Consider the following 20548-nt stretch of genomic DNA (forward strand, 5'->3'; position numbering starts at 1 on the left):
ACCTCAGCACTATCCACCAACTCCATTCATTAGTTACCAACTGTTCAGCAGGCCAAAGGGTTGCTTCCCGAGGAAGTACATGTGGGCAACAAGGTAATGGCCTCAGATGCCCCTTCCTTGGGTAGTGCCTCAACTTTTAGGTCTCTCCTTTTTCCCAATGAAAATGCCCTTATTGTGTAGCAACTCTAAGGAGCAAGACCTTTAGTTGGCTAGCAGCCAGAAAGGCCCAACTGGGCTACCCATAACCAAAAAGTTAATAATTTATAAGAACTCTTTCTTGGTTTTCTTTCATCTTCGTTGTACTCAGCTAGGTATTAGAGGTTTTAATCTCCATAACTAACCTAAACTGTCTTAGAATTACATAATTACATAAACATGTAAACATGTAATTTAAAACATATACATCACATTAAAAATATTACATAATTCTGTCTCAGTGACTGTATTCAGACAATAAATTTATTACCAATATGTTCATGGATGGTGGCCAATTTGTCACTGTAAAAACCTGTTGACAGCTTATGGGAAACTTACAACAAACTATTCAGGGAACAATTTAAATGACACATGCCATCAACCTATAGAGACAAGTACATATAATTAAAACAGCCAGTACACATAGCAGCAAATAGGCTAATACAGAAAGAGAACCATTACGAGGGCTCAGCCTCCCATGGTTGTATTCATATATTACTTGTTGCTTTTTCCTTGCTCTCTATACCAGGTGCTGGATGGCTCCCCCATTGAAGTGACCCTAGCCAAACCAGTGGACAAGGACAGCTATGTCAGGTATACCCGAGGCACAGGTGGAAGGGGCACCATGCTGCAAGGAGAGTATACCTATTCTTTGGGCCATGTTTATGATCCTACCACAGCCTACCTCGGAGCTCCTGTCTTCTACGCCCCGCAGGCCTATACGATTCCTAGCCTTCATTTCCCAGCCACCAAAGGACATTTTGGCAACAGGGCCATTATCCGAGCCCCCTCTGTTAGAGGTAATACTAATCAGCTCTTGCCTTAGAATAACTCTATGATTTCAAACGATTTGTATTGCAATAGCCTTAGACAAACTGGATGAGTCCACTGAGAGAAAAGAACTCGAAAAAAAAATTTTAAATCAAATATTTTATCAATAGTTATCCTTCCATAGGAATCCTATTTCACATTACAACTGGTTGAGAAAACTTGGTCATAGCATAGGACAAATGAGTCTTTCCATGGGACCCATAACATTTGCACAAACTAAATCTCAGGTCCACAGTTGTTCATGTCCCTCTTATCATTGAATCACCATATTGCAGTCATATGTAACTTGTCACATAATTAAAACATTATGCATTTATAATCTAAAATCACATCATAAAACAAGCCATACATTAAATATAAGTTGTCAACCAGTTGTAATGTAAGTAAAAACATTGTTGGCAGCTTATGGGCACACTCCAAGGGGGAAAAAACACCTTTATAACAAAACAAAAAAAATCAATGAATGATATTTCATGGATGAAGGGTAATCAATTTAACATTTGTATCTTTATGCCACCAACAGGAAATCAAAGTAGCAATGTGGAAAACAAAAAAATCAAAAGGAATCTATTAATGAAACTCAATAGAAATTTAAGCCTCACATGGACAGAACTTAAAATAGAAAATGGTTAATTTAAACATGCTTTCAATGTGGTTTTCCAACAGGTCATTAGGATGGCCTTCTTGGGAAAACTAGAATTCATTTCTGACCTATTGTTCAATGATAAAATGCAAGACTGATATGACTACTGTATGTGGTTATATTATGCTGGGATGTTTAAAAAAATACCTTCCCAATATTAATTATTCTACAGGGGGAAAAAGTCAATAAAAGGTTAACTGAAGACATAAATGGAAAATTTTTTCTCTGTACCAAATTTTAAAGTTGCTTATGTAATTATCAATAGCTTTGATATATTGCTTTCTTCCACAAATCATTTTTTTTTTAAAGAGGACACCTCTGGTGAACTCTACCTTATGTTGAGTTTCATTACATTAGAATCCTAGGGTTTTCTACCCATCTTCAGGGCAATAATCAATGTGACTTGGGCTAACTTTTCCATTACAGTAAGATTCAGGGTGATTTTCTGGTGGTTTGATTCAGTTTAATGCCTTCTTACATTCCTAGAAATTTACATGAATGTACCTGTAGGGGCTGCGGGAGTGAGAGGCCTGGGCGGCCGTGGCTATTTGGCATACACAGGCCTGGGTCGTGGATATCAGGTCAAAGGAGACAAGAAAGAAGAGAAACTCTATGATCTTTTGCCTGGGATGGAACTCACCCCGATGAATCCTGTTACCTTAAAACCCCATGGAATTAAAATTGCTCCCCAGGTATGTGATGTTATTCCAGAGACAGTCTCTTTAAGTTGAGCTAACATCCATTATTCTCCTTTCATCAGATGATTTGACTGGATCCCTACTTAGGTTACTATTTTGTTTTGTCTTGTGTGTTTTTGAGTTTGTTTGTTTTACATAGAGTGATCAGTCAACATAATGTCTTGTCAGAGTGCTGAGTATTGTTCCATTATAGATTTTCTTTTTTATTATTATTATTATAAAATTTGGTACCTTAAATAATCTTCCACTGAAATGCAAAGATCCTGAGAGCTACTGAGAATATCAACCAATACTTTAACTAAGATAATATAAAGCTAAGACCTTAGTTCAAAACAAATGGCAATTGTATGTAAGCCAGATTGGTTAGCAAATGAAGAATATTCATGACAGTCAATGAATAGACCATTTAGGACATCTTTTCTTAGAAACACTGTGTTTAAGAGAAAATACCATGTCATCTAAGGTAATATTACTCATATCAACTATAAGGGACCACCAGTCATACCAAATTAGGTTTTCTACTGTGATTATATTTGCACAGTAGCATTATAGTGAGTTTTTATTGCTTTCATTTCACAGTTCTAATTTTCCAGGCTTCTTCATGAGACTGTATTTTTTATTATTGGAAAATTAAAAGTGATAAAAGTTGTTTTAAAATGGAAACTGAATAATAAACACAGTAAAAATAACACAAAACTGGTTCTAAGTTAACCAGTAGACTGTTCCCTTCCCAGTACATGCTGATCTCTCTACAATTCTGCAGACACTTGGGCTGAATAACCAATATCTACCTGGTAGTTGCTCAGAGTTACAGTTTGTATATTCAAAAGGAAAATTTTCTACTCTCACCCCAAAGGCATAGGCTCCAAATTTATGGAAGTAGCTTTTTGATTGCAATCGAGTAGAAAAGTTGATTTTCTAAAAGTTTAGCTTGAGTATTTTTTGTAGAATTGCTGGCTTTCTTAGACACACAAAATTTTACATCCAAGGTTTCTGTTAACCCTACCCAGACAATTAAAAACTATCAGAGTGGCAAACAACAATCATTTGTTTGTGCAAAACTATTTATTAGGCATTTTTAACATGTATTTTGTTAGTTCTAGTGATAGAAAATGGAATATAATGCAATCCCTTACCATCAAAAATTATGTGGCACAGAAAAAGTAATCTAATTTAGAAATGGGTAAAAAACCCCAATAGACATTTTTCCAAAGAAACTATACAAATGGTCAACATATTTTTTAAAATGAGGAAATCCTGCCATTCATGTCAACATGGATAGTCATTGAGTATGCTAAGTGAAATAAATCAGACAGAGAAAGACAAATACTGTATGACCTCACTTATATGTGGAATCTTAAAAATATATATATATATATATCCAAACTCAAAAAAAAAAAAATCAGGTTTATGGTTAACGGTGGTGGATGGTAGAGGTGGGAGAATTGAAGAGACAGGAGGAATGTGGTCAAAAGGTACAAACTCTTAATTATAAGATAACTAAATACTAGGGATGTGATGTACAATATAATGATTATAATTAATACCACTGTATAATATATATGCAGATTGTTAAGAGAATAAATCCTAAGAATTCTCATTATAAGGAAAATAACTTTTTTCTTTTTCTTTTTATTGCATTTGTACTAGATAATTGATGCTAACTAAGCTTATTATAGTAATCATTTTTACAATACATGTAAGTCAAACTAATATGTATACACCTGAAACTCACATCATGATGTATGTTAATTATATCTCAATAAAACTGGGAAAACATTATATGGCAATTCAGTGAGAGGATATTCACATGTACACAGATCATTATAAAAAAAAAAATCTAGTAAGTGCCATGAGTTTGACACTCAGAGCTTTCCTCAGAAAACACAAAGCTAGTCACCCAATCTCCCTTGGGTTAAAACCCAAAATAAGAAACCTAATTAAACTACTGGGAAAACTAGAAATCTTCTAAGTAAATAGAAAGTTATGATCATCAGAAATTCTGCAGAACAGTTCTGAGAGCTGCTATAGCATGAGCTATGATCTCTGCTTTTAATACCCGGTTTCCCCGAAAATAAGACAGTGTCTTATATTAATTTTTTTCTCCCAAAGTTGCACTAGGTCTTATTTTCAGGGGATGTCTTATTTTTCCATGCGCTAGGTCTTATTTTCGGAGGATGTCTTATTTTCGGAGAAACACGGTATCAAACCCAGGCTAGAAACTGGCCATGCTTTTTATTAAGATGTGAGTAACCATCTCTATCAGCTAATGAAAATTCTTTCATTAATTTTCCCCTGAATTTCTACTACTATGGCTTAGAAACTGAAGACCATGTCACCCGAACCTTCACGCTGGAGCCTTAAGAACTCCATAGTGGAGCTGTGAACTTCTAAGAAGAGCTGAGGGACACGTGCTGACCTGCAGTCAGCAGTTAGAGCTCCTACTCCAATAGCACTGTTACAGAATATCTGCCAGTTAAAGCAATTCACTATTGCTCAGGAACTTCAGAGAATGCTTTGGAGATGACAAGAGATGCTACAAAACTGAGAATATTATAAGAAAAGTTAATAAAAAAAAAAAAGCTAAAAGCAATGAATAAACTGGAAAAAGTCATGCTTTTGCAGCTGGACTGGAGTTAGAACAAATGAGATAAGCTCCATAGGGGCTTCCTGGGACATTGTTCTGTCCCAAAGAGTTGTTGTTTTTGTGTTATTGTTTTTCAGATCTATGCCCTATTTTGCATAGTTTATTGAATCTATCAACTATTGGGAGTATCAGGGCTTGTGGGCCACCAAAAAATGGCTTCAAGATAAAGATAATATTATATGCTTGTAGACATGATTCAGTTTGCAGTAATTATAGAAAGAAAAAGAAAAAAAAAACATGCAGGAAGCTGCTATAAACCAGACTATTGTAAAAATAACCAGAAGTGGTCTTTTGCCAAAAACATTGCATCTGTCAACACCCACCTATCAATCCTCATCAATAAGTACTAACCAATTAAACTTTAAAATTCTATTTTTATGAAAATGTGAAGTTAAACTTTAAGATAAATAACATCAAATAAGAATATATTATATCCTTAGGTTATTTTCTCTAGACCATTAGAAACAGAAGGATTGAAGACAAAAATGAGTAAATCCAGCCACACAGTGTTAGAATATCAAATTTTTAAATAGGGATAAATATATCAAACAAATCATAAAATTAAACTATTGGTAAAAAGTTACAGCTAATGGACTAAACTAAAAACATGTTAGACTAAGTGGTGTGAAGATGGTTTTTATGAATTAATAGACCTAACATTTTAAATAGAGTTCAAATTGAGTTCATATTAAATTTTGGGAGTCATTAAGCCATGTGGCATTTTATATCTTTTTATATTAGCTTAAACTCTGAAGGACAGAATTAAAAACCTGAAAGCTGGAGAAATAATGCAAATGTGACATTTGAAAGAAAAGTCCTTTTTTCTTTTTACTCTTGTAGATATTAGAAGAAATTTGTCAGAAAAATAACTGGGGACAGCCAGTATATCAGCTGCACTCTACCATTGGACAAGATCAAAGACAACTATTCTTGTACAAAATAACCATTCCTGCTCTGGCCAGCCAAAATCCTGCCATGTGGGTAACTTCTCCAAATTCCTAATAATACCAATTTTAGAATAAGAGACTCTTACAAATTAAGTGCATTTTATCACTATTTCAATAAGATAAATATTCAAGTCTTCTACCCACTCATTTTTCATTAAATGAAACATTGAGATGTAGAGTTAGGATGTATGTGTCAACTATGAGACTGACATCTCAAAACCACTGAATTTTGTGAAGACAATGAAGACCTGATAGTGAAATCAATCAATGGAAAATTGCAGCTGTAAAATTTAACAGAAATGAAAAGTATAATCCATTCTTTGATCTGTGTAGTATTTAGGTTGAATCGTATAAAATAGCCATTTTATACAAAATTACATCCTGCTCTGAGATTTAAATTTTGGACCAATGATGCAACTTCTCTGCTAGTGGATATCACCTTCTGAATTTCACCTGGAGCCTGCATTTCTGCATTATTTTAGGAACCATCATGTTTCACATGCACCTTAGAAAAGCCATATAATGAGTTACAAGTATGCTCCAGGAATGACATCAACCACCAATGTTCTAGGTCAATTCATAGATATGTCTACATGTATATACTATCTATTTAGAAGCTTTAATGGCAAGGAGAATGAAAAATACCCACACAAAATTCTATCATTCTATCATCCTCAAAAGCTAACAGTGCTTTAGATGTTTACCTGTCTCAGTAGCATGAGTTTAAAATGCTCACCCTGCCTGTGCTTTCCAGCCATGCTTTCACACCTCCGAAGCTAAGTGCCTACGTGGATGAAGCAAAGACATACGCAGCCGAGTACACCCTGCAGACCCTGGGCATTCCCATCGAAGGGGCCAGCGCTCCCACTGCGGCAGCTGCTGCCGCTTCTGCTGCTGCTTTTCCAGGTATGAACATACTGGGCCAGAAAGGGCATCCTGCAGAGAGTGTCCTGGAAAGCCTTCTTGGTATCATGGACACATAGAGTTGTTTGTAAACGCCACCTACAACAAATGCGATTTACACCATATGTGACCAAAAAGAATTTGCCAGATAAGTGAACCATTAAAGGGAATTGAGTTGGGCAGCAGAAGTGGGTTGTGTCTAGGCCAAGTGATCTTGAATGATCTAGTCTCTCTGCATCTGATTTGCTTTAGTTTGGTTTTTACTTTCAATAAGAACTACCTCTTAACAGCTGATGTTTATCTGAGCTCTTACCATGTGCCAGGCACTCACCTAAATCCCCGGCGTACTTTAGGTTGCCTCAGTAATGCTCACAGTGCCATGGAACTAGGTTCTAGCATAATGCCTGTTGTATAGATGAAGAACCTGAGTCCTGGAAAGATTAAGTCAGTGGGCCAAGGTCAATCAGCTTTTAAGCAATCCTTGCACTCTCTCCCCAAATCCAATCTTCAATTTTACTTTTATTACTTTGATTTATGAAAGAGCTGTGTAGATTACACTTTTCTTAAATTATTTTAAGTAAAAAAAAAAACTCTGAGGGGTGAGAGAGAGTCTTTCAATATGTACACAATCAGGCCTCATTTTGTCTGTTCTATAACTTTTGTCCAGGGCAGATGCTGATTGCTTAAAGTCTATCTGTAGATCAACAGGCCTTCAGGGTCACATTTAAAGACTTTTCTGAATTTATTATATACAATAAATGCTGAAAATTTTAAAAATGAATCCTCTAGAGAGGGGACCAAATTTCTTTTGGAAATATTTTCTCAGCATTCAGTTTGAGTAACTCTATTCTTTTTTCTTTTTTAAGTAATAAAAGTTTATTTTCTTTTAAAATTTTTCATTCTGACTTGTCATTGTATCCAGATACCCCCATAAGCCCAAATCAGAGATTTCTGACTAAACCTGGAAATATGGATTCCTATTGATTGATGAGTCCATATATTGATTATATGAAGGTATGAGAACTCTATACCCCTCACATCCATATCCTTGGGCCAAATCTCATTTATTTTTATTTCCAAAAAATTCTGAGTAGATACTCCACTCTGGCAGGTGAGGCTGAAACTGATGCTTCACATGTGAATGTGACCCCAATCCAGCTTCAACCGCACAGAGCACGGTCTCCCCTGGGCTGTACTAGGGCCACTAACCCCGGAATTGCATTCCACAAACAAGTGCACTGGGGACATGGCCAGGACTTCGCAGTTCTTAAAGGAAGTTGAACCCCTGTCTTGCAGAAAACTGTATCCCAACAACCCCTAACAAACATGCTATAAAAATAAATGAGCCAATGTCAGGAGAACTTTAAAGTTTGCTTTCACATTGGACAGGATTTACTTTTTCCCAAGAACACTGTATCTTACCCATACTTATTTGCCCCTACAAGAAGCAAAAAAATGTAGGGCATGACTGTGTCTTGGGAATACTTAAGAATTTAAGAATCTCTCACAACATTATAGTGGGATCAAGCAGAGAATAATAGCCTTCGAGGGAAGAATCTGTTTAAAACACAAATACTGTTGCGCCTAAGAAATTAGCCAAATTGCAAAAGAAAATTCAAAATCCCTAAAAGATAAAATCTAGGCTACACACACATATGCATACATTACTTACTTACTTTAGATATTCTGTTTCCAAAATCATGAAAGTAATTGTTAACACATTTCTCTTATCCTTGGGGAATGTACCAAACTTCGCTGGTGCATTAGTCAGCATTACTGCTCAAAGTGCAGGGGCCAAGGAGTGGATTCAACTTTTTAAAAAATAGTCCAGCCAGCTTCCAGCCACCACCTCCTGAGAAGCCACTGAAAGAAATCAATGCGTTTGGGGTTGGGCAGACTTCCACAGCACATAAAACAAATGGGCTTTTGTGGGTGGTTTTTGTTTTGTTTTGTTTTGTTATCAGATCCCTGTTTATTGCTTAATTACTTTTCTCTTTTTCTCACCATCTTTTACAAATTTTTGGATCATCTCAAATACCCAGTTTTGGTCTAACACACTAACGGGTTAATATTGCTTTAAGACAGTGATTCCCAAAGTGGTCTATATCGACCCCCAGGGGTCTATGACAACCTGCAAGGGGTCTACGTCAGCGAAAAAAAAATTTGGGGGTCCATGAAATGAAAATGGGGGTCCACGATAGTGGATCTCAACATACACTGATAGTACCTACTTACTTACATCATATTATCTTATAATATAAAAACATATAAATTATTTATAAAAGTACCTATGAAGTAAAAAATTTATTATATATGTTTATAAAATTGTGTAAGTTGTAGGATAAAAACCTGCACATAATGATATACCAGTATCATCTTGTTACAAGCATACGCGCAGTAAACATTCTTGACAATTTTTGTCTCAAAGCTTCGCGAACTTGCACCGACTTGTTCAATTCGTCACTCTATAAATATGAATGTGAGAAAAATACGTTCATTCGTTTCCTGAATCTTGAATAGGAAAGTGCTGAGAAAATATTTAAAAAATATAAACTGGTAGTTTATCATACAAATTATAGTGAATCAGTGTTATTTTGTTTGAGAATGCCGGAGAAAAGTAGGTACATTATTTTTTATTAAATTTTAACGCTAAACTTCACTACAGTTAGAAATTTACAAAAAAATCAGTATCAGGTAAGTAGGGGGTCTACCCAAAACCGAAAAACATGGCAAGGGTTCTACGGCACAAACAAGTTTGGGAACCTCTGCTTTAAGATAAGAGCTGCTATGCTCTCTTCTTCAAAAGTGATTACTAAGCAACTAAACATAATACTAAGCCCTAGCTGGTTTGGCTAAGTGGATAGAGCATCGGCCTATGGACTGAAAGGTCCCAGGTTCGATTCCAGTCAAGGGCACATGCCTGGGGTGTGGGCTCAATCTCCAAGAGGGGATGCACAGGAGGCAGCCAATAAATTATTCTCTCTCATTATTGATCTTTCTATCTCTCTTTCTGTCTCTCTTCCTCTTTGAAATCAATAATATGTAAAACCATAATACTAAGATGACAGCACATAATGATTTCCTTATCATTCAAAACTTGGTTGGAGGGGCGGGGGGAGGCATCCAAATATACCCAAAGTATCTTGATGGTAGTGGGAGAAGATGCTATTTGCCCTTCAAGGTAAGGTCTAACTGTGGGAAGGCTACTTAGTATTTGCTTTCATGGTGCCATATATAAAAACATGCTAAAACTGTAAATATTTATCCTAGTAGTCTACCCACTCCCTACATGTATTTCTCAGGTGAAAGCAATGTCTATCGTTTCATTAAGGTGGGAAGCGGGGGAGAGGCAGCAAGAAGCAGACCTACAGAGCCCCATCCCCCATCCCTGCCTCCCTCATTAATTCTGAGACCCTCGGAGAAAGCTCTGAATCCCACACTCTCATCCCCTCAGCATCATCCTATTAAGTTTGTTTTGCGGACTCTATCCCCAGGGTTTCTAATTCCCTCAGTGGAGTGATTCTGCCACAGGTGCTCCACCTCACTTGGAGGAATGCTGCCCCCTAAAGGATGAGGCCCCTGAGAGCGCCTTTTAGAATGCACTCTGAGAATATGCACATATTCCCAAAGGAAGACCATAAGCCAAAGGGAAGCCAACAGGAACCTCTTTCACGCCGTTTTCTCTGCCTCCTCCTCCAGGATACGCTATCCCCAGCGCCACTGCACCCGTGTCCGCAGCCCAGCTCAAGCAAGCAGTGACCCTCGGACAAGACTTGGCCGCATATACAACGTATGAGGTCTACCCCACTTTCGCAGTGACCACCCGGGGGGATGCATACGGAGCCTTCTGAAGATATCTTTTTTATTTTATTTTAATAATAAGACACAAAACTCTATAGAGAAGAAATAAACCTCTCAGTCCCCTAATGATCACACGTAATGCTTTTCTTCACGTGAGGCCGTTCCTGAGATGATAGTTGCTACTAGCTGTAGAATCGCCATAGGAGAACATTATTCCCAATTCAACCAAATGTTCAGGAGCCTTTTCTCTCACCAAGGCTTTGAGCCACTGCGCCCAGGTGGCTCTTGCAAGGTTGCGGAAGTGGAGTGTGTTCACAGGCTGGGGCTTGTGAAAGAAAATGTCCAAGGTTTGATGAGTCAGCATTTGCAGTCTGGAAATTCCGCCCAGTCACTTACTTTGTGGTAGGTCAGCATCTCCCTGTCCCCTACCATCCCCAGGCCTTCCTGGAAATTGAAGTGATATATTGCAGACCTGGTTAAAGCAATCCAGGCCTATTGATTATTAAACTCAGCCCCTAGAACTCCTGCTTTTCCCAAGCATCCCCACAAGACAATAATCCTTCCAACCTGAAATGACTTTTTCTCATTTTAACCATTTGATGTGCCCATATTGATTTATTTTCATTTCAGTCTTATTTTGCTCTTCTCCAATAGCTTAAAAAAAGGAAATCCCATTTATAGTCAGTCACCTATGATACTTTTAGCTATTTGGCAAATTGGCTGAAAAGTCATTTAATCAAAATGAGGAATAAAGATTTACTCTTCTTATTTCTTTGACCTTTTTGCAATACTCAGGCCACCATCCAGCCTTCAGAGACAGTTAAAGTAGCTTGGTTCAGCCTTGGACCATCTCACCGGCACTTATATTAAATCTGCCAGGAAATCCTCTACCTTCTCTTCCTTTTGCTTCTAATAAGCACCGACAGCTTCGGCAGAGCTGAGTGCTGTGGGCTTGGAGCCGTCACAGGAAACCTTACATGGTCACTGCTGATCAGAGGCTGGTTCTCCAGACACTCAGCCAGGGTGTGATTTACCAAAAGCCCCTAGAGTCCAGGGCCTCTTCTCCAGGAACATCTGATGGGGGAGGAGAATGCTACAAAAGTCAGAATGGAGGGGAGTAGAAGGCACTATTTGTTTGCCATCCTTATACAATATTGCTTTTTGTTCTGATTAGAAAGAATCTATTTCCAGCCACCCAATACCCATGACTACTTCTCAGGTCTCATCAGTGGTTTAAGACATAACAGTACTACAATTTCCATCTTTAAAAATCCCTTGGCCCTTGTAAAATTCTACAGGACTCAAGAGAAAACATAGGTACAACAGAATAAAAAAAATAAACGCCAACTATTGACTGGAATTCTGATTCAAAATCAGGCCAGGTTCCAATCAAAATCAGATAAACTCCAAAAACAATTAAAAGTTCTTGTCAACTTTCAGTTCTATGAACTCCAACCTAATGTCAAAAGCCTCAATGTTACAGATGGAATGTTGAAAGGCCTTTGTTTTTAGCTTTGAATTTTGCTTCTCAGACCCCCTACGACAGTGGTTCCCAAACTTGCTTACACATTGAGAACACCTGGAGGAACTTTCAAAGCCAAGATCACACCTCATACCAATTACATCGGAATGTCGTGGGGTCGGTAATTTTGACATCAGTATTTTTTTAAAGATAAGGTGATTCCAATTATGCAACTAAGTTTGGGAACTGCTTATTTTTTCCCCTATTTCACTTTTGTTAAATAGAAAAATATAAGAAAAATTTGTCTAAATTAAAACCAAATAGCCAAATCATATTTTTACATATATTCATCTTATGAAAATATGAATTTGAATATAATGCATGAATTTGAATATGATGCATATTTGCTACAAACTAATTCTTGGGTCAAACTAATTCTAAAAAGGAGAAAGTGAAAAAGTTTTCCTTAAGCAATGTGTAGGTCCAAATTACACTCCCCCACAGACCAGCTGCTATACTCAATGACAGTAATTACACAGGGGGTCAGGCAAATTCCTACTCAGTTCAAAAAAAACATTCCAAATTCCAAGAGCAAGAGTTGTAATTCTCTTTAAAATCTTAAAAAATGAATGGAAAGGGCACTCTGTATGTCTAACCCATGCAAATTGGAAGGTTTCATCCAGAGGAATTTTAATTTAATCAAAATGAACAATTAGTAAATATAGGAATCTCTTTATGAGAAAAATCAATATTCCAGATTAAATTATGTTAAGAGTAAAGACTTAAACATACAATAACAGAAAAATATCAAGAAGGTTACCATTGGAAGCCCATCTCACTACTTTCTTGAGGAAAAACATACGTATTCATGATGTTTACATCCTGAGGACTGATTTTATTCAAGTAAGTAGATGTGGTTTTATTTTTTTTGCTGAAATGTTACTTCATTCTAGCAAAATCTAGAGGATGCTTCAAATTCTATTAGAACATATTCATAGAAAGTGTCAATGTGTCTACCATATCAAATATTTGCATTTACTTTGCCCACGTTAATTTATGTAGACCAAGACCTGCTACAGTTTCTGAATATTTAAAAATGGGATTTTGAAAACCAGGTGTAGAACCAAAGGTTTCCTTCGCATGATGTTTACATGTTTGGCCTTTAGATATTACTTAATACCTTCTGTATCAATATTCATTTTTCGATTTTATTACTTCTTAGGAATAAATTTTCAAAGAAAATTTTTTAAATGAATCAACCAACCAAGCAATAATAACAAAATACCCAAGAATATAATTAAGAAACATCCAGTACTTTAGAATTGGCTTTCTAAATGTTGGTAATCAATAGCTTACTGAGAATTAAAATCAGGCAGTGTTACTTAGGAGGAAATGGAAGAGCAGTGAGAGCAGATGTCTGTTTTCTTACCTGTAAAAATGCCTCTTCTCAAATTGCTGTACTTCTCCACCAATCCATTAGTAGAACCAGTAGACCACCTTTAACTGCAACAAAATGTAATTCTCTAGGTGACTATAATAGTTTTCCCCTCCCAACCCTGCCCAAACCTGGTGTCATGCCAAACCACTCTATATTTGGGTAATAGCACCCAAAATTGCTGCTAGAAAGCTACCTCATTTAAAGAAAGAAAGCTGCCAACAGGAGCTAAGAGGCCTAAGAATGTCATTCCCACTCAGGGTTGAGCAACGTCTGTCTTTCTGGTGTGACAATATGTCTGGGTGTGCCAGGACAGTGCTGGCTTACACCTGTTGCCTCATGTTCTAAATACTTACAATAGCTCCTCTCACCCTCAAATGTATCCAGTTTAGATGAGAAATTATACAAGGACCCCTTCATTATAGCCTTTTTTTTTTTAAATGTTGTAGAATTGGCTTTATTCTCCCCAAAGCAAATACAGTTTCAACTAAAGATCTCAGCTACTCCTTTCTGCCCAGGGTAGGAGCACAGTGAACAGAGAGAGATGTGCCATCTTCTCCCCAGCATGGTTCCCCTCAATCCACTCCCCATCTTGCTGCCCTTTGCTGGTCCAACTTTTCCTCCCAGTGCTCCTGTGCTACGAGCCCTGAGTTCTGCCATCAGTGACAGAAGTAGCAGCCACAAGGCTAGATTAGGCAGGGGACAGGATGTGAAACAGCTCTTAGGGACATGTGCATGGCCTATCACAACCATAGGGCATTAGGAGGTTCAGAAACCATTTGCTGGTTCCTTTCTTCCTTGAACCAAACTATTTATACCCCAAGCCAGAAAGGACTTTCTTCACCTTAAAAAGAAATTTAAAAGACTGTGCAAAAATTTTAAACAGGAAATAAATTTAAAGATCCAGAGGAGCTTTAAAACATGGGTTTGTCTTAGTCACATACTAATTTATGATGTTAATGAGCAGATCCCTATGCTTTTTATCTACTTGAAAGCATTTTGGTCATTAACTATCTCTGTTTCCTAAATATACTTGTATTTATAAAATTCAAAATCTATTTCACAAGCCTTACCTATACCTATATTTTTGGCAATAAGTAGTTTGCAACAAAACATACATACCTTTTCAAATGTAAATTTCATTTAGATAGTTAACATTTACTACTATAATTCCTAAGAGATCTTTGGGTTCACAGGCTGCAAATAAGTCTATTTAAATCAGCCCATCATGATCACTGACTTAAATATTTATTATAATTATTGGTATTTTTATTCCTATTCCTTTATGAGTTTTTTTCTGACTTTTCTGGCTGCAATATAACCAAATAGGTTATCTTCTATATTCTAATGAAAAGCAAACTGTCAGCAAAATGTATTTCTAGTTTCTAGATGTTAATTTCTTGCTTGTTTTCCTTTTTGTTATTGACTTTATTTATGTGAAGTTAGCTGAGGTACCAAAAGAAAGATACAAAAACAGTATTAAAGAGTGTGCCTAAAGCACTTATTTTTATACTTTGAGTACAATGTTTTATAGAACTCTGTGGTCTATCTAAATATACTAAGTAAAATTACAACATTCATTTATTGGGAAACTAATCATTAGCTTGGAAGCAATAAACATAATGGGAACCATGGAATCATAAATCACATGAAATGGGCAATAATGCAATATTGTAATGACTAGTGTAATTTAAGGATAGCAAAATGATTATAACTGAATTGTCAAGTACTATTATAAAGTTTTAAAAACCAACAACATGAGTTGGTTTATTATTTTTTTCTTTCCTAAAAACTAAAAGTTTACTCTCTTTGAGTAAATACTAAATATTAATGACCTATCATTGCAATGTCCTTTTGGTGATTTCTTTACATTTCCATATTTTATAAAGTCCACTTTGATGTACTTTCTGAGAGTAAATGTAACTTAATAATTAAATACATTATTTTCTAATCAATAAATAAAATAAGAGAAACACTCAGAAACTAAAAATAAAGAGAAAACATGACTCCAAAGGTAAGTGGGCTCTGAAGTCAACATTGATCCTGGTGGAGGAGGGCCAGGGTCTGCTGACCCCGGATGAACTAAGCAGAGGTCAGCAAACTATCCTTCAAGTAGGAGATTTAAATGGGACCTGGTCTGCCATTCCCACTAATATGTAGTATACCAAAGATTGTAGCAGAATCTCAAAAATGGAAGGCTGAATCTCAGCAAGTTTTTGTTTTTACCTGTCTCACAAGATGAGAGCTTCATCAAGAATCAAGTTGAGTTATAAAACAATAAAGAGTGGTTGCTTTAAAAATAAAAAATAAAAAAATAAAAATATATATATATATATATATATAATTTTTTTTTTCCCCACAAAGAGTAAGAGAGAGGGATAGAGAGTCAGAAACATTGGTGAGAGAGAATCATCAATCAGCTGCCTCTTGCACACCCCCTACTGGGGATGTGCCCGCAACCAAGGAACATGCCCTTGACCAGAATCAAACCTGGGACCTTTCAGTCCAGTCCACAGGCCGAAGTTCTATTCACTGAGCCAAACCGGTTTCAGCTGGTTGCTTTTTTTCATGCTGATTTGTGGACGGAGACCTGTAACTCTAGCATTCAGGGTCCACTTCATTATTGTTCTTTTAAATCCCATGCTGCCTCCCAGACTGGCTAAGAGCACAAGCTTTGGAACTGAGTTCACTCTTCCAGTTACTAATGGTTGGGAACTTGAAAAAAAAAAATTAAACTGTTTCCTCATTTATTTAAGAGACATGAAACGACTCTCTCTTTTTTAAGAGAAATGAAATCTTACCATCTGCAGCAACATAGATGAACCTAGAGGGTAGGATGCTAAGTGAAATAAATCAGACTAAGAAAGACAAATACTAAATGAGTTCACTTATATGTAAAATCTAAAAAAGAAAATAAATGAACAATCAATTAAAACAAACAAACACACATAGATACAGGGTGCATTTTAATGGTTGCAGGTGGGTGGGTGGTTAGAGGACAATGAAACAAATATTAAGGGTTGTAACAAATTGGCAGTTACAAAATAGACATGGGGATGTAAAGTACAGCATAGGGATTATGGTGAGCAATATCATAACTATGTATGGTGTCAGGGGATACTAGACTTATTGAGGCAATCACTTCATAGGTTATATAAATGTCTAACCACTATACTATAAATCTGAAACTAATATTGAATGTCAACTGTAATTAGGAAAAAAGATTAAATAGACTTTAAGGAGATTTCCAGTAAGCTTTCTTAAGAACCTTCACAATGTATATAAACTACAGAGAAAAGTATAGCTCACCCTCCACATTTCCAGTCCCAGGAAAGAGTCCATATCATCCCCCATATATACAGGTTCTAAGAACAAGTGTGTTAGGCAGTAAAGTGTTTCCAAGGGAAACCTGATTTACTCTTATTTCAATAGGCCCTACAGTCCTGCAAATCTGCCAACATAATCCCAGAAAATAACCTTCTGTTGTTCTGATGAGAACACAACCAGGGAAATCTGTTTGGGAGATAATTACCCTCTCTGACCTATTCTTTCCAAAGGCAGTGGGTAGAGTGTGAGCAATAATAGCCCATATCCTCCATCTGGCAGCTATGAAAATTTAAACTCCTGTGTCTGTGTGTGTCCGGTTACATTAAAACTTAGTACTCAGGGTGAGCTCTCTTGACTTGCTTTTTCTGATAAGATCTGGGATAAATCATGACTCTTGGCTTGTTTCACTGATTTCCTGTTAGAGGTTGTAGACTTTATTGTTAGTTTAATATGTCTCTGCTAAGAGCCTTAGGAAACATGTTCCAGTGTTCAACTTAGTCCCATCCGCCAACCAAATTCTCGTGATAAAACGTTAATGAGATTAAACACCCAACCTACTGCTGAGGCTAGTGATTGGACAGAGCTTAGGTGGAGCCATACTCAGATATGAACCTTCTCATCTGTTCCTGCATAGTAGAAATTTCCTAAAGGTGCATAATCTTCATGTATCTTTGAGGTGCATGGCTCAACTTGGGAGTCAAGTGACCTGAGTTCTAGTCCCAAATTTACTACCAACTTAACTTGGGTCCTTGGTCCAACCATTTAAGGTATCTGAGTAGCTGGTCTCCTCTTCTGTAGATGAAATCAGGTGCTCCCCATACTACTGCCTACCAGGTGAATAACCTGATGAGTGAAAGGCCCAAATAGTACTCTACAGAATAGGTAGGACACTGTGCAATGGCCCCTCTACCTAAATGCATTCAACTTCCATTATAACAGAAAAAAAGTAAAATGTGTGCAAAACAAATTTGGCGATGGCCTTCAGCTTTCAAACTCTGGTTCAAACTCTGAACCTCAAAGATCACTGAGGTCCAGTCTAGCTCTCAGGGCCCAAGATCATCCAAGCCAAGTGCACTGGACAATGAATGCATGGTAGCTTAGATCAAGTGTGACATCCAGTGGCCTCTCTGGCTAATAACACTTAGAGACTTTCACATAGCCTGGGAATCCTGACCTCTTAGGCACTCATCTTTCTGGAAAGATTCAATTGAAGAAAGGGAGCTGAAACTAACAAGCATTCTCCACTAGACTGTAGGCACTGAGAGGAACTTGTTCCGTATTTCCCACCCACATTCCACAGTCACTGTCAGACTAATATTATTACCCACCAAAATGGAAAAGAGGCACAGAGGTTAACTAAGTTACCAGCTACCTTGCCCAGCTTGCAAGTAAGAAGCTGTAAAAACAGTTTCATTCCTTAACCCATACTCCATCTATCATGGTCTTCATTTCTTCTTCTATTGCATGACAATTGCATTTTTAGTTCACACCTTATTTATGTGCTCATGTTGTTTTCTCTCAATTATGCCCACATTTAATTTATTCTTCCCATAGTTCAATCTCCCATTAGACTCTGAGTTCCTTGAGAGAAAGAACTCTATCTCTTGTTCTATTTTGCACAGAGTAGTTAAACAAGAAATACTGATGAATGAGTGATAATTTGTTGATTCAAATTAACCATTTCAGAGAAACTCACAGAAATCACCAGTAATTGTTTGACTTGCAATATTTTTTCATTGAATACCTCTGGAAAAGTCATTCACTTTGCTGACTTACAATATCATTGAATTCCTAAAAATGCTCTTTGAGGATTTTGATTCATTCAACAAATATTTCCTGAGCACTAGATGGTTCTAAGTGTTGAAGATTCCATGGTAAACTAAAGTTATTTCTTTTTCTCCTCCTTCTCCTCCTCCTTCTCCTCCTCTTCCTCCTCCTCCTCCTCCTCCTCCTCCTCCTCCTCCTCCTCCTCCTCCTCCTCCTCCTCCTCCTTCTTCTTCTTCTTCTTCTTCTTCTTCTTCTTCTTGTCATCACATAAGCCTATCATGTATAAAACTGGGCTTCAAGTTTATGAACTAATATGAAAACAATATACCAGCTTTTCTTGAATGAAATGCAGAGAAAAGGTTGTGGTATATTGGGATTACTGGGAAATTAGATTCCAGTTAACCAATATTTTGCCATGTCTGTTATCAAGCAGAATGGAACTAGCATTTCTGGAGCATGTGTGTACTTAGATTATTTGCTAAATGGTTGCATTCATCTTTTTTTATTTATATACTATAATAGAACCACCCTACGAGGTGCTTGCTAGTTTTGGTTTGTAGATATTAAACTGATCTTTATTGAAGAAAACTGTTTAAAGATACACCTGATAAATTCCACAGGAGATCTGGACTACAATTATTATAAATGATTTTTTCCTCAACACTGCCTCTCACACAGAAAGCCCCCAAAAGGACAACCTTCAGAAGTAAAATATTCCTCTGCCAAATTAAACAAGGAGGTCATCAGAATGAGTTGGCAGCATATATAAGCAAACAAACTGAAATCTAAACCTTTACATGCCTCCAAGTTGCCAAATAAATCCCAAGGACAACCAATCACAGACAGCCAACTAAGCTTTAAGCTCTAGCCAATCAAATACTTGTCTTTCATTGTTTTCACACTTTCTCTAGGTTAAGTCTTTCCCCTGACTTCTGTGAGTGGAGCACTCCTTATCACTTCGTTTGGTGCAGCCCAATTCCAATAGATTTTTGCTCAAATAAACTCTTAAAAAGTTTCATATACTTCAGTTTAGCTTTGAATGCCTCTTATTTAAATCAGGGGAATGAGCTGATTATCTAGAAAAATGAAAATAATCCCACATGAATCCAGTAATTTTGTTCAAATTCCTGCTTATTTTCGCCTTTCTCATAAGATGTCTATGTAGAATTTCCTCTGAAGGAAGAAATGCCTACTCGGGCCCCTTTACCTTGTTGTTTAATTGGGAGAGGGCACCATGTTTGGCCAGTTAGGAAAAATAAAAAGTCTATTTCTAGCACAAAACTCAGCTTTACTATTAACCCATTGTAGTGTCAATTTCACAAGTATACTCCATGCCAGCTATGATTGTAAGACTGCTGTGATTCATTTCTTGTTCATTCTAACAAGGGATTCTCTTCTCCACCTCTGCCTAAGAGACAGCAGTTGTCTGGCTAATAATTTGGAGCCCAAACTGGAAGCAATCGTAGATATCACCAACACACAAAAAACGAGAATCACTTGTATCATTAAATCATATTACATGCATGTATTTGGATGACCCTAAACTCTTATCAGGGTCACTTTGCATAATCTTTGCAAGCCAGGGTATCTCCAATGTTATTGCCAAGACACTATTTGCAAAGGGCTTTGAAAAAAAATAAATGAAGAGAAATTTGCTATTTCTACAAAGGCTTCTGAGATGCCTTGATCTCAGTCATGCACAATCATTTGACATTTCCTAAATGTGTTTGAGTTTTGTCCCTGCCTCATCTTGACCTTGAATTCTCCTGGGAAACTCTTCACAGCCTCCTCCTGGGCTTTTCTCAGGGCACTATGAGTTCTTCCCTGATCTACCTTCCCCTGGAGGCTACAAGTTTGGGAATTTTTTTTTAAATACATTTTATTGATTTTTT

General features: G+C 36.9%; 1 protein-coding gene across 7 annotated transcripts in view; it reads left to right on the forward strand.

Moving 5' to 3' along the window:
- A1CF (APOBEC1 complementation factor) overlaps positions 1-15537 on the forward strand; it is a 75148-nt gene extending 59611 nt beyond the window's left edge. For 4 of the 7 annotated variants that reach the window (XM_084903448.1, XM_084903452.1, XM_084903449.1 and 1 more), the window contains 5 exons: positions 725-995; positions 2180-2361; positions 5855-5991; positions 6716-6867; positions 10564-15537. In XM_084903448.1, the coding sequence (XP_084759574.1) occupies positions 725-995; positions 2180-2361; positions 5855-5991; positions 6716-6867; positions 10564-10715 (894 nt within the window). In that variant the 3' untranslated portion in view covers positions 10716-15537. Of the gene's footprint in view, positions 1-724; positions 996-2155; positions 2362-5854; positions 5992-6715; positions 6868-10563 lie in introns of all 7 variants that reach the window. The other 3 variants (XM_084903446.1, XM_084903451.1, XM_084903447.1) reach the window with 1 other exon arrangement.
- The last annotated feature ends 5011 nt before the right edge of the window (positions 15538-20548 follow it).

This window comes from Pipistrellus hanaki (assembly GCF_964339955.1).
Source record: "Pipistrellus hanaki genome assembly, chromosome: 14".
Lineage (NCBI taxonomy): Eukaryota > Metazoa > Chordata > Mammalia > Chiroptera > Vespertilionidae > Pipistrellus > Pipistrellus hanaki.